General features: G+C 40.4%; 1 protein-coding gene across 1 annotated transcript in view; it reads left to right on the top strand.

Moving 5' to 3' along the window:
- Positions 1-15,633, top strand: part of LOC126278931 (dynein axonemal heavy chain 1-like) — an 825,957-nt gene that overhangs the window by 766,159 nt on the left and 44,165 nt on the right. Inside the window, 1 exon segment of the mRNA XM_049979209.1 lies at positions 13,531-13,683. Coding sequence (XP_049835166.1) covers positions 13,531-13,683 — 153 coding nt within the window.

The raw sequence follows: 15,633 nt of genomic DNA, 5'->3' as shown, positions 1-15,633 counted from the left end.
TAACTAACAAAAAATACATGAATTGAACTATCAATAAACAAAACAACAGCACATTTTGCTCAATGAATTTTACAAATACATGAAGGCACATATCCTACTGATCAGACGAATGGCCTCATTAAACACAACAGTGATTTCTGCAACAAAGCCACTGCTGAAAATGAACTCATCAACCAAATTTAAATCAAACATTGTTCACAACTATACCAGACTGGACTGGTTATTTGAAAGCGCAATTTTGCCAACTAAGAAGAATATTGTCAACAATATCAAGTTTAATATTCAAAAGAAAATTCCTGGTGAGGAGAGAATATACAAATTGATCGACATGATGGTAACTGTTGAAGAAAGTGTAACTTCAGTACAGAATTTCTAAACTTTTTGCAAGTTTCAGGTATGTCATTACACTGCCTTTGACTAATAATTGGATCTCCAGTCATACTACTCAGAAATCTCAATTCACCAAAAATTATATAATGGAACAGCTACCGAATAACATCATCAGAGTTGAACTTACATCTGCAAAGTACAAAGAAAAATTACCATTTATCCCCAGAATACCACTGATCACTACTGAACTATCATTCCAATTTAAAAAAAAAAAACCGCAATTTCCAATCAAACTAGACTACTGTTTTTCAGTTAACAAAGCACAAACACAAACTTTAAAACATTTCCACATCAACTTCGAAGACACTTGCTTTTGTTACAGTCAGCCATATGTAGCTTGCACTAAGGTAGAAAATTTGTACATATATACCTCAGATAATAAATGAAAAATGTTGTTCATAAACAAGTATTGTAAATAGTTATAAAGTGTTTTCAATAATTTTTTTAGCTCTCATATGTTTTCAGTATTTTTTTTTTAAGTCATGTACTTTATAAAGTTTATCCTTTTATTCCACCTACCACACAGTGTCACATCAACTCCTTGAGTGAAGCCAGGTACCGCAGCTAGTAATATATATTTTTATTAGAGAATAGTAATGCATAGACTTTAGACAAAACATAACTAATTTTCATGTTTGATTATTTATTATGTTTCACTTGTCCTACATGTGTGTAGGATATCACAGCACTAGGCCCAAATAAATAAGTACTATCATGTCAAAGCAGCAAATATGTTCACCTCACTGAGCAAAGTCAAATCATTCATGAGCCACTGTTCAAACTGTACCCCATCAGTCCATAAGGTTTTGATATTGGATTAATACAAAATAGAGAAAAATTTAAGACGGTGATTTTAATGTTTCAGGTATTCGACACAGTCTTCTTGCACTTTATTGCAATGCCAAGCATGTTCATACATACACGTGAAACTGTCAGAAAAGTCTTTATTTGGGAACTTCTTCAATTTGTATGTCACATTTACTTCATTTTTATCAAAGTGTTGTCACATCATGATGAGTTTTATCCAAAAGGAATTGCCTGTGTTTTGCATTTCAAACAAGTCACATCCCACATCCATCCATCATTGTTTTTGTTTGGGGATCACAGTGTGTGGGACAAAACTTGCACACACTTTTCTTGTCTCCAAAGCATTCTGGAGAATGTCTTGAACATCTGATTTAGAGATGTTGCTCCATTGTAATGTTGACACACTATGGCCACACATCCTCTTCATAACACTGACTGCTTTACAAATTGACTGATCAAATGCACATATGTTTTTATTGTTAGTTACAGTTGCCACAATTGTAACTGTGCTGACATCACGTGTACGCCAAGATTAAAATCAGTCTTGGAACTTTTTGGATGGAGGACATACATATGACATTATGAAAAAGTTGCACAACTCACTCATCTTCAAAAATGTGCTTGTCATGAGTGATTAACAGTCTGAAGTTGTGGGACTGGAACCAGGTGATGCTTTTAAATGTATTTTTTAATTTTGACAACTGTTTCCCCTTCTGTAACCACAATGAATTCATTAGATAAATTACAAAGGAGAAGGAGATAGCATTTTAACATCCTGTCGACAACGAGGTCATTAGAGATGGAACACCAGCTCATATTAGAGAAGGACGGGGGAGAAATTCTGCTGTGGCCTTTCAAAGAAACCATATAGGTATTTGTCTGAAGCAGTTAAGGGGAACCATTGTCCTCCCAAATGAAGAGCCCAGAGTGCTAACAACTGCGCCTTGGTAGATAAACTACAAAATAGAAGAAAAATAGGCAGAGACGAAGCATGGTACAGTCCCAAGCCGGAAAACATAAAGTGTGCTGTTTTGCTGCTAAATTACTGAGTTAAAACAGGACCACATGTCAGGGACAAAGCTATGTTTCATTGCTATTATCTGAAAGGTAAAAGAAAATAAAGAAGTAATAAGCAGCCAAGAAGGTATGTAGTGTTTGGTTCATTTCTAAAGTTAGCAGCCCATGCAAAGGTACTGGTTAATGGACACAGAAAAATACCCACTGCCCTGTTAAATGCTTGCAGTCCTGATGATTTTAATACATATTTTATTGATGTTGCTGGAAATAATGTAACTGAAGTACTAGATTTAGAAATTGATATTGTTGGGGCTGGCCGGAGTGGCCGGCACTTCAAGTAGTTCTAAGTTCTAGGGGACTGATGACCTCAGGTTAAGTCCCGTAGTGCTCAGAGCCATTTGAACCATTTTTGATATTGTTGTTGTTGTGCTCATCAGTCCAGAGTCTAGTTTGATGCAGCCCTCCATGCTCTGTATCCTGTGCAAACTTCTTCATCTCCCAGTACCTACTGCAACCACTGCCTTCTGAATCTGCTTAGTGTAATCATCCCTTGGTCTCCCTCTACGATTTTTACACTGCACACTGCCCTCCAATACTAAATTGGTGAACCCTTGATGCTGCAGAACATGTCCTACCAACCGATCCCTTCTTCTAGTCAAGTTGTGCCTTAAACTTCTCTCCTCCCCAATCCTATTCAATACCTCCTCATCTATCCATCTAATTTTCAACATTCTTCTGTAGCACCACATTTCGAAAGCTTCTATTCTCTTCTTGTCTAAACTATTTATCATTCATATATTAAAAACAAAGATTCCAAGACTTACCAAGCAGGAAAGCGCTGGTAGACAGGCACAATAAGTAAAACACACAAACACACGCAGAATTTCTAGCTTTCGCAACCGACGGTTGCTTCTTCACGAAAGAGGAAAGGAGAGGGAAAGACGAAAGGATGTGGGTTTTAAGGGAGAGGGTAAGGAGTCATTCAAATCCCGGGAGCGGAAAGACTTACCTTGGGGGAAAAAAGGACAGGTGTACACTCGCACACACACACATATCCATCCGCACATACACAGACGCTTGTGTCTTGGAATCTTTCTTTTTAATATATTTTTTCCCATGTGGAAGTTTCTTTCTATTTTATTTACACTATCATTCATGTTTCACTTCCCTACATGGCTACACTCCATACAAATACTTTCAGAAATGACTTCCTGACACTTGAATCAATACTCAATGTTAACAAATTTCTCTTCTTCAGAAACGCTTTCCTTGCCATTGCCAGTCTACATTTTATATCCTCTCTACTTCGACCATCATCTGTTATTTTGCTCCCCAAACAGCAAAACTCATTTACTACTATGAGTGTCTCATTTCCTAATCTAATACCCTCAGCATCACCTGACTTAATTCTACTACATTCTATTATCCTCATTTTGCTTTTGTTGATGTTCATCTTGTATCCTCCTTACAAGACGCTATCCATTCCGTTCAACTGCTCTTCCAAGTCCTTTGCTGTCTCTGAGAGAATTACAATGTCATTGGCGAACCTCAACATTTTTATTTCTTCTCCATGGATTTTAATACCTACTCCGAATTTTTCTTTTGTTTCCTTCACTGCTTGCTCAATATACAGATTGAATAACATTGGCGAGAGACTACAACGCTGTCTCACCCCCTTTCCCAACCTCTGCTTCCCTTTCATGCCCCTCGTATCTTATAACTGCTGTTTGGTTTCTGTACAAATTATAAATGGCCTTTTGCTCCCTATATTTGACCCCTGCCACCTTCAGAATTTTAAAGAGAGTATTCTATTCAACATTGTCAAAAGCTTGCTCTAAATCTACAAATGCTAGAAATGTAGGTATCTTCTAAGATAAGTTGTAGGGTCAGTATTGCCTCACGTGTTCCAACATTTCTACAAAATCCAAACTGATCCTCCTCTCATTTTCCTTCTTTCCTGCTTTTTTTGCATCTGTGTTTCAGTTTTATTAGGTCTGTCCACATTCATTCCCTTTAATGTGTGTCAGGGTGCTGATGACCTTGACGTTGAGCGCCCATAAGCCCCAGCACACACACACCTTCCTGAAGTCGGCTTCTACCAGTTTTTCCATTCGTCTGTAAAGAATTTGTGGTAGTATTTTGCAGCTGTGGTGTATTAAATTGATAGTACAGTAATTTTCACAACTAACACCTACTTTCTTTGGGATTGGAATTACTATATTCTTCTTGAAGTCTGAGGGTATTTCACCTGTCTCATACATCTTGCTCACCAGATGCTAGAGTTTTGTCAGGGCTGGCTATCCCAAGGCTATCAGTAGTTTTAATGTAATGTTGTCAACTCCTGGGGCCTTGTTTCGACTTAGGTCTTTCAGTGCTCTGTCTAATTATTCTCTCAGTATCGTATCTCCCATTTCATCTTCATCTACATCCTCTCCCACTTCCATAATAACGGCCTCAAGTACATCGCGCTTGTAAAGACCCTCTATACACTCTTCCTTTTTGCTTTCCCTTCTTTGCTTAGAACTGGTTTTCCATAAGAGCTCTTGATATTCATACAACCAGTGATCTTTTCTCAAAAGGTCTCTTTAATTTTCCTGTAGGCAGTATCTATTGTACCCCTAGTGATATATGCCTCTATATCCTTACATCTGTCCTCTAGCTATCCTTGCTTAGCCATTTTGCACTTCCTGTCAATCTCATTTTTGAGACGTTTGTATTCCTTTTTATCTACTTCATTTACTGCATATTCATATTGACTTCTTTCATCAATTAAGTTCAATATCTCTTCTGTTATCCAATGATTTCTACTAGCCCTTGTCTTTTTACCAACTTGATCTTCCATTGCCTTTACTATTTCATCTCTCAAAGCTACCCATTCTTCTACTGTATTTCTTTCCCCAATTCTTGTCAATCGTTCCCCAATGCTCTCTCTACAACCTCTGGTTTTTTCAGTTTATCCAGATCCCACCATTTCTCAGTTTATTCAGTTTTAATCTACAGTTCATAGCCAATATATTATTTTTTTTTCACAATATAATGCTAATTTGCGGTTGGATTCTGCTCAAATTATCAGTTCATCTTCCATGAGTTCTTCTAATGAGTAATAACATTTGTGTAACAGAATTTCATGTAACTTCTTTTTTAGTATCCCTAGTTCCATGCTTAGAATGTTTTTGCCTTTAAGTTTGTTGTAGACTTTCATGCCCATATATTGTGAGGACTGAGCATATAATTTCAATCTGTGAGCAGGAAGGTGTGGTTGGCCAACCACTGTCACACACTGTGTGATTTTAATTCCTTTCGTCTGGTCTGAGTCGGCGTCTTTCTTGTCCTATGTTGTCTGTTGTCATGTCCATTGTTCATTTTTATTCTGTGTGGGTGTTTGAAGTTTTGGAAAAAGGGACCGATAACCATAGCAGTCTGGTCCCTTTAATCCCACAAACCAACCAACCAACCAACAGGAAGCATAAAATTATCTTTATTCCTTGTACTGTATGGATGATCACGTTGGTTTCTAATGAACAATTCCGGTTTGTTGTGTAAAAATATCATTAGCTCATATATGTATATGGAGAGGACAGTCAACATTTTTAGTTTCTGTAATAACGGATGACATGATTCTCTTTGCTGTGCAGTGCACATATTTCTGATAATTTTCTTCTGGAGCTTCAGTACACGAGATATATTATTGGAGCTTCCCCAGAAAATAATTGCCATATCTTATCACTGATTCAAAGTAACTTAGATATGTGGACATGTTAGTAGCACTTGAAAATATATGCATAGCATATCCAAAGCTACGCAGTTTGCTGCACAGGTACTCAATATGTGTGTTACAGTTTAAATTCTTATCGACGTGTAGACCTAGAAATTTGGCAGAATGCATTTCTGTTAATTCTTCAGTTTTATGATAACTAATTTCCTGGTCTCTTGACTGTTTGGTTCTGAATTCAATCAAGTTGGTTTTTGATATGTTAAGCTTCAGACCATTAAACTGGAACCATGACTCTAGCCTGTCTAATGTACCAGTGACTCTATCAGGAATCGTTTCTGTTTCTACACTTTCTATCAAGACAGACCTGTCATCAGCAAACAGAACAGATGGTGAATTTATGTTTAATGGTAAGTCGTTGACATACAATAGAAAGAGAATTGGACTAAGGATCAAACCTTGCGGATCACCCTGTGTTATTGTTTTCCAGTCTGAATGGTAGTTTACACCATTTGAAGAGATTATTGTTCTTTGTTTTCTATTAGATAAGTAAGAAGTAAGCCATTAAAGTACTGCACCCTTAATCCCATATTTTTCTCGTTTGTGGATTAGCAAGGAATGATTCACAGAATCAAAAGCCTTTGTCAGGTCGCAGAAAATTCCAGCTACTTTGCTTTTTTGTCTAGAGCTATGCTAATTTTTTCTATGAAATTATTTATGGCATCTGTTGTATTTTTCCCTTGCTGGAAGCCAAACTGATTGCACAAAATAATCCCCTGTGATACAATAAATTTTTGAATTTGGTAGCAGCAACTTTCTCAAAAATTTTTGACAGCACTGGAAGGAGGGAGATAGGATGATAATTCCCCATATCTTCTCTTGACCCTTTCTTAAAAAGTTGTTTTATTTCTGCGTATTTTAATGATTCTGGAAAACAACCTTCTTCAAATGATTTGTTGATTAACTCAACTACTGGAGGACTTACTATTTTGTACACTGATTTAATTACTTTTGCAGGTATCCCATTCCAACCCACTGATCTTTTATTTTTTAGTGATGTCTTCTATTTCTTTGATTGTAATACACTCCTGGAAATTGAAATAAGAACACCGTGAATTCATTGTCCCAGGAAGGGGAATCTTTATTGACACATTCCTGGGGTCAGATAAATCACATGATCACACTGACAGAACCACAGGCACATAGACACGGGCAACAGAGCATGCACAATGTCGGCACTAGTACAGTGTATATCCACCTTTCGCAACAATGCAGGCTGCTATTCTCCCATGGAGACGATCGTAGAGATGCTGGATGTAGTCCTGTGGAATGGCTTGCCATGCCATTTCCACCTGGCGCCTCAGTTGGACCAGCGTTCGTGCTGGACGTGCAGACCGCGTGAGACGACGCTTCATCCGGTCCCAAACATGCTCAATGGGGGACAGATCTGGAGATCTTGCTGGCCAGGGTAGTTGACTTACACCTTCTTGAGCACGTTGGGTGGCACGGGATACATGCGGACGTGCATTGTCCTGTTGGAACAGCAAGTTCCCTTGCCGGTCTAGGAATGGTAGAACGATGGGTTCGATGACGGTTTGGATGTACCGTGTACTATTCAGTGTCCCCTCGACGCTCACCAGAGGTGTATGGCCAGTGTAGGAGATCGCTCCCCACACCATGATGCCGGGTGTTGGCCCTGTGTGCCTCGCTCGTATGCAGTCCTGATTGTGGCGCTCACCTGCACGGCGCCAAACACGCATATGACCATCATTGGCACCAAGGCAGAAGCAACTCTCATCGCTGAAGACGACATGTCTCCATTCGTCCCTCCATTCACGCCTGTCGCGACACCACTGGAGGCGGGCTGCACGATGTTGGGGCGTGAGCGGAAGACGGCCTAACGGTGTGCGGGACCGTAGCCCAGCTTCATGGAGACGGTTGCGAATGGTCCTCGCCGATACCCCAGGAGCAACAGTGTCCCTAATTTGCTGGGAAGTGGCGGTGCGGTCCCCTACGGCACTGCGTAGGATCCTACGGTCTTGGCGTGCATCCGTGCATCCCAGGTCGACGGGCACGTGCACCTCCCGCCGACCACTGGCGACAATATCGATGTACTGTGGAGACCTCACACCCCACGTGTTGAGCAATTCGGCGGTACGTCCACCCGGCCTCTTGCATGCCCACTATATGCCCTCGCTCAAAGTCCGTCAACTGCACATACGGTTCACGTCCACGCTGTCGCGGCATGCTACCAGTGTTAAAGACTGCGATGGAGCTCCGTATGCCACGGCAAACTGGCTGACACTGACAGCGGCGGTGCACAAATGCTGTGCAGCTAGCGCCATTCGATGGCCAACACCGCGGTTCCTGGTGTGTCCGCTGTGCCGTGCGTGTGATCATTGCTTGTACAGCCCTCTCGCAGTGTCCGGAGCAAGTATGGTGGGTCTGACACACCGGTGTCAATATGTTCTTTTTTCCATTTCCAGGAGTGTATTTCTAAATTTCATGGGAGATATATTGTGGCTAAAGAGACATTGACACACTTTGCCCTTTAAGAATCCCACTGATGACAACATCATTATTTTCAGTTTACTTGTACTCAAAGAGGTGTCTGTGCCTCCATGTCCTTCATGAAACTGATGCTTCTCTTTCACGGGACTAGAAAAGTGAGTGTCTCAACTTGACAGTCTGAGGTACATTTTTTCTTTTTTCTGCTGAAAGAATACCAAATAATATTATTCCCTGTCAGAGGAATTTAATGAATGGTTCTGGTAAAATGGAAATGTTGTGTGGCTAGGGCCTCCCATCAGGTAGAATGGTCACCTGGTGCAAGTCTTTTGAGTTGACGCCACTTTGGCATCTGGTGTGCCGATGGGGATGAAATGATGAAAGGACAATACAATACCCAGTCCCTGAGTGGAGAAAATCTCCAACCCAGACGGGAATCGAACCCGGGGCGTTAAGTATGGCATTCCATCACGCTGACCACTTAGCTGGATGAATCAAGCACAAGTGAATTAGTATTTGTTGGTTGTTGTGTTTCATCTCAACCCAAGATCAGTAAAAATTAAATTTGTAAAAACCTACAAATGCTGTGCAATAACAAGCTGTCTACCCCAAAAGAGGAGTGAGGCACCTGATACTATATACAGTCATGGTGAACTAAGTTCAGCCACAATCTTCGCAACTACACCTTCCCTTTCTCTTCCCCTTTTCTTCTTACAAGGGAACCTCCCCATCGCACCCCCCTCACATTTAGTTATAAGTTGGCACAGTGGATAGGCCTTGAAAAACTGAACACAGATCAATCAAGAAAACAGGAAGAAGTTGTGTGGGGGAAAAAAATAACCAAAATATACAAACTGAGTAGTCCATGCGTAAGATAGGCAACATCAAGGATACTGTCAGTTCAGGAGTGCCGTGGTCCCATGGTTAGCGTGAGCAGCTGCGGAACTAGAGATTCTTGGTTCAAGTCCTCCTTCGAGTGAAAAGTTTACTTACTTTATTTTCGCAAAGTTGTGATCTGTCCGTTCGTTCATTGATGTCTCTGTTCACTGTAATAAGTTTAGTGTCTGTGTTTTGCGACCGTACCGCAAACCGTGCGATTAGTAGACTGAAGGACGTGCCTCTCAAATGGTAACCACAAGGTCATAGGTCAACCGATTCCTCCACAGGAAAACACGTTTGATATATTCTATACGACACTGGTGATGGCATGTGTGTCACATGACAGGAATATGTTGTCGACCCACCTAACTTGTACACTTGGCGAATGGGTAAAAAGATTCTTCTAACTTGCCCGATTTAGGTTTTCTTGTGGATGTGATAATCAATCCCATCACTCGCATCGGACAGACAGATAATAATTGTCTGAAAATAAAAAATTGAAATTTTCACTTGAGGGAAGACTTGAACCAAGGATCTGTCGTTCCGCAACTACTGACGCTAATTACTGGACCACGGCACTCCTGAGTTCGAAATGTACTTGATGATGCTTATGTTGCACATGGACTACTCAATTTGTATATTTTGTTTATTTTTTTCATACTTCCACACAATTTCTTCCTGTTTTCTCGAATAATCTGTGTTCAGTTTTTCAAGGCATATCCACTGTGTCAGCTTATAACTAAATCTGAGGGGGGTGTGATGGGGAGGTTCCCTTGTTAGTTGTAAATAACTACTCTAACCAAATGCTTGGAACAGAATTAATTGTAAGTACTTTGAAAGACCAGGAATTCTTTTGGATCAGTCATCTTACAGTTTCATGTGTAAGAGGAGAGAGAATTGAAGCTATTTGTTGAATTTATTCTTCGATGGTCGTTGATTATAGTCTTATAAAAACCCCACTGCTTCTTATGTATATGAGTCAGAGCAAGAACCTGATGAATTGCTCTTGAGTGTCATTCTTCTCTATGCTTGCCCTGACAAATGCAGATTTCATTGCAACCTCACAGTGGCAAACTGAAAGATTCAGATCCACTTTGAGTAACTGAGGCTCACTTGTTCCACTTTCAACTGTATTGATTCTCAGAGGAAGTACAATTACATATTTATTTCAGTGGTGTGCTGTCTAGTTGTATTCAAGCATATGGGGGTTTAAATCCCTGCCCAGACATCCATTTTCCTTTGTTTCTCTAACTGCTTACAGCAAATATCGGATGGTTCTTTTGAAACAGATATCGTCAGTTTCCTTCCCCATACTTTCCCATGTCATGCATGTTTTCCATCTTGAGGGAACCTCATTACTGATTGACCTTGTAATACTATTATCAATTGTGAGTAGTTAGTACAGTGTAATTAAGTGTATATAACTATGAAGTGTTTATTCTTTACATGTTAAGTTCTTTGAATTGCTGGAGGGAAATGGAAAATTGTGATGCATATTTTGTTTTAACTTAACAATGTGCCAAAATAATGAAACTTTATTAAACACGTCTGGTTGTGAAAACGAAATTGTATGTAGAACACTGGTTCATACTTAGGGATCTTGTATTGTGAAATAGAAGAGACATAGAGAACCCACTCCCCTCCACTATGGAACGGGCTAGGCACATGAGAAAACGTGAAAGTGGCAGTCAATCTGGGCAGCAAGAGAGAGAGCACGTTAGGCAGTCAGTGGCCAGCAGTCGCATAGTCAACACTGCAGCTGCCTAGTGAGGCATTCTGAAACCAAATCTATGATGGAATGGCCTTGGATGTGGTTTCTGCTGTAAAATGGTGCTCTTGCATTTGGAAAGGCTCTAAAGATGATGGGGAGGATTTCATGAAGGATGGATCTCATTTCGGGGCAGTCCCCCACTTGTGACAGGATACTTCCCGGGACTGGATCAGACTCTGAATGTGGCTCTCCAGCAGGGATACGACTACCTAAAATCGTGCCCCGAAATGAGATCCATCCTTCATGAAATCCTCCCCACTCCACCAAGAGTATCTTTCCGCCGTCCACCTAACCTTTGTAACCTCTTGGTTCATCCCTATGAAATCCCCAAACCACCTTCCCTACCCTCTGGCTCCTACCCTTGTAACCGCCCCCGGTGTAAAACCTGTCCTATGCACCCTCCCACCACCACCTACTCCAGTCCTGTAACCCGGAAGGTGTACATGATCAAAGGAAGAGCCACGTGTGAAAGCACCCACGTGATTTACCAACTGACCTGCCTACACTGCTACGCTTTCTATGTGGGAATGACCAGCAACAAACTGTCCATTCACATGAATGGACACAGGCAGACAGTGTTTGTTGGTAATGCGGATCACCCTATGGCTAAACATGCCTTGGTGCACGGCCAGCACATCTTGGCACAGTGTTACACCGTCCGGGTTATCTGGATACCCACCAACACCAACCTATCCGAACTCTGGAGATGGGAACTCGCCCTTCAGTATATCCTCTCTTCTCGATATCGGCCAGGCCTCAACCTCCGCTAATTTCAAGTTGCCGCCGCTCATACCTCATCTGTCTTTCAACATCTTCTTTGCCTCTGTACTTCTGCCTTGAATGACATCTCTGCCTGAACTCTTTGCCTTTACAAATGTCTGCTTGTGTCTGTGTATGTGCGGATGGATATGTATGTGTGTGCGAGTGTACACCTGTCCTTTTTTCCCCCTAAGGGAAGTCTTTCCGCTCCCGGGATTGGGATGACTCCTTACCCTCTCCCTTAAAACCCACATCCTTTTGTCTTTCCCTCTCCTTCCCTCTTTCCTGAAGAAGCAACCGTCGGTTGCGAAAGCTAGAAATTCTGTGTGTGTGTTTTATTTATTGTGCCTATCTACCTGCGCTTTCCCGCTTGGTAAGCCTTGGAATCTTTGTTTTTAATATATTTTTCCCATGTGGAAGTTTCTTTCTATTTTATTTATATGTGCATAGTTGCTTATAAAGAAAGGGAGAGTTTAAGGGCCCCCACTTTAATCTTTACTAGTAGGAAAAGGTTAATTTCAATTCTGTTTTTGCTATTGAAATCTGGAACATTTCCACAGTAGAATAACATGCAATATCTTAGTACAGTGTTAAATTATTGCATTTGTGATGTGTACCTGTTAGTCAAACTTGAACACTTGTCAGATGCCACTTAGTCTCGTGAGGTCTTGGAGAACATATTGTGCTGAATTAAATTGATGGTTGAGGTAGTAATTATTGTTAACAGGAGTAAAGTCTCTTTTACATTTCTGTGATTGCTAACCTATGCTATTAATAGCTACTGTTATCCACTGTGCATTTCACCTGGTAGTTGTGTGTGTTCATTGCACTTTACTAAAACAGAATTTATGAAAGTCCCTTTTTCAAGAGTATATTTAAATCCACTGAAAATAATGTTTTCATGTTATTATGCCTAATTAGGCTGGTGATCGTTTATTATTTCATTTGAGGGAACTTTATTGCTTTCATTTCTTAGAAAATTAAAGTCTTTCTGATTTCTATTAGTTGCCATAGTACAAAATTCAGACATGATATCCTCTGTCCATTAGGTTAACACATGATAAATTTCAGATTCCTCTCAGAGGGTAATGCTTACTGCAAGTTAAGCTTATATTTGGCATTTTACATTGTGCGGTAGTGTTAAAACCTTTCATCTTTCCTCTCTCCCACCCCCTCCTTCTCAATAAAACTCCGCACCCTGCACCATATGTATAAGCTGAGGGCTATTGGCTGTTTGTTAACCATATGTAAAGGACAAGACAATATAACAAAGTGCAGTGTTACTGTTGTATGCAGTAGCTTTTAAATTTTTTCACAAAGAAAAAAAACTTTGCAATCCCCAGCTGCCCAACACTCCTCTGCGTGCTCAGTAACTGGAATTTGATAGCATAAAAAGGCAGGGAACAACATGTCCTGATGTTACTTTAGAGGCAATCTGGCATCCATATTCCATATCACAGAATTGGTCATGATGATATATAGTAACACAGCAGTGATATTATATCATCTGTGAATAGGCAAAACGTATGTGTTCATTATGGAAAGAATATTTATTCATTCCGTCACTTGTTACTTCGGATGTTGCAGCTGTGCCATAATGGTTTTGTGTCCCATTTCATATAATCAATAGAAAAATAATTTAATAATAAAGTATGTTTTATAATTCAGATATGTTTATCTCCTTCAGGTTCTCATGTACACTGCTGGTCACATTAACTATGGTGGTCGAGTCACAGATGATTGGGACAGGAGGTGTATCATGAATGTTCTTGCTGATTATTATAGAATCGAAGTGTGCGATGAAAATCATCAGTTTGAAGAGACTGGAATCTACCATCAGGTGTGTCATGGTGTTACACCACTTGTTGAAACATTTTACTTCGTACATATTTTGTAATTTCTACTGTTTACTTATTTCTAGTCTTAGGAAGAATGTTTAGGTACTTGATATATTTATAGAATATTTAATAAATATGGCCATGCGAAAACTTTTCAGTAATTTTGGTGCTGTATATGAATCTTAAGCTTAGCTGTGTGTTCTGGAAGAGAACCATCTTAGCAAAGTGCCAGTGATGCTACCTGAATAACTCTTGGAACTGCTATAGTGATGATTTTTTTTTAATAAATCATATGTGCTTTCTGTGAACAACATATGTCTGACAGGAATAGTGTTTTATGCAACTGTAATGAAAAGTGGGTCAGTTTTGATAGCTGTTGAACGCTATTTTGTGAGGGCACTAATTTAGTAGTGTATGTATGTAGTCCATACAATTTTATATTGCATGTAATTGTATTGGGTGCTGGATCGTAGATTGTATTTTATTCGTCCAGTTGTCTACAAAGCAGCTTATATGTAAGACATTAGACAAATCAGTTTATAAACATAAAGGTGAAAGAGATGTGCATACTTATCAAAGAGACAACAATACACCACATATGTTAAGTCTTTTTATAGTTGTTGTGGTCTTCAGTCCAGAGGCTGGTTTGATGCAGCTCTCATTTTTATAGTACATTTTGTGAATTTAAATATTTTAAATGGAGTAAAAGCTGTGATGCTGTAAAAATGACTTAAAAATTTGCCAGGTATTAGTAATTGCATATTTTCAAGAAGTAACAAAGTGTAACCCACATTTTGAAAGTACCATTTTAGCATATGTATTTGTTGATTTGGAGTTATTGCTTTCATATTTTCAAGAAGTAACAAAGTTTAAACGACATTTTGAAAGTACCATATATGAGTTGAAGTGGATCATATGTAACTTTTTGTTTTCTCTTCTCTCTGGTAAAGTGTTCATGAGTACCAGGGTTTTTGTGTACTTTGCTGCATTCTAAAGGGAACACACATCATAAAAAAATGTAAATTTATTGGGTCATGGAGTGATAGGAAGAATACAATTTAGGAAGAGTTATGGAGTAACAACAAGAAGAAGACAGAGTAAAGAGCTACTCACTTATGAAACAACAACAGAGACCCTAGAGGCCCATATATAAACGTAAAAAGATGCTGTCTCCATCTAGTGGTATCAGCTTCATCGTGTGCACACATGGTGATCCAGGTGACTGCAGAGGGTCATGGAGTCATGATGCAGCCTCAGGAAGTCACCTCGGGTATCTGTGGGCATGCCATTTGAATGTCAGCATGCACTATGCTTGCCATAGTGACCCGATTTGTGTTTGCAGTAGGAATAGTAGGGTGCTACTACACTCCTCGTTCGTTGTGGGGGGAAGGACCAGAAGTTGCCACCAGTGATTCTGTTATAGCAGATAGCATCAGGGGCAGCAGCCAAGACTAGTGTGTATTGGTGAAAGTGACTGGGACAAGAGCGCCCCCACTACCTGCAGACCCAAGGGTGACCAGCGGACAAGACCACTGATAGGGGGTCAGGAGCCATCTGGACATCAGAGTCCATGATGTGTGGCATTCGCTCAGCCAGTGACAATGGCAGACTGAAGAAGTGGGTAGTCTCTGGAAATGGCGAACTGGCTAACATCCTCTCTGATGTTCACAGTGGGAGGTGCTCGGACTAGTCATGGGAAGCAAACCCTCTGCTGGTGCCGATGAAATGGTGTTCACTAAGGAAGGCAGGTATGGACAGGCCAGCGCAACACCCAGAGTGACCAGGGCCATACTAAGGATGAGCTGTCAAACCCACACCAGAGAAGGGGCTCTGCATCTCTCCTGGCATGCAACTGGTTCTGGTGTTTTGGCATGAGTTGATCTTCGGTGTGAACATTGAGATGGCTGAAATCTGTTGAGGGCACCATCCAATGCCCCTGACCAAAAATGGCA

This window comes from Schistocerca gregaria, chromosome 6 (genome assembly GCF_023897955.1).
Source record: "Schistocerca gregaria isolate iqSchGreg1 chromosome 6, iqSchGreg1.2, whole genome shotgun sequence".
In the NCBI taxonomy this organism is placed as follows: Eukaryota; Metazoa; Arthropoda; class Insecta; order Orthoptera; family Acrididae; genus Schistocerca; species Schistocerca gregaria.
This window is presented reverse-complemented; position numbering and strand designations above follow the sequence as displayed.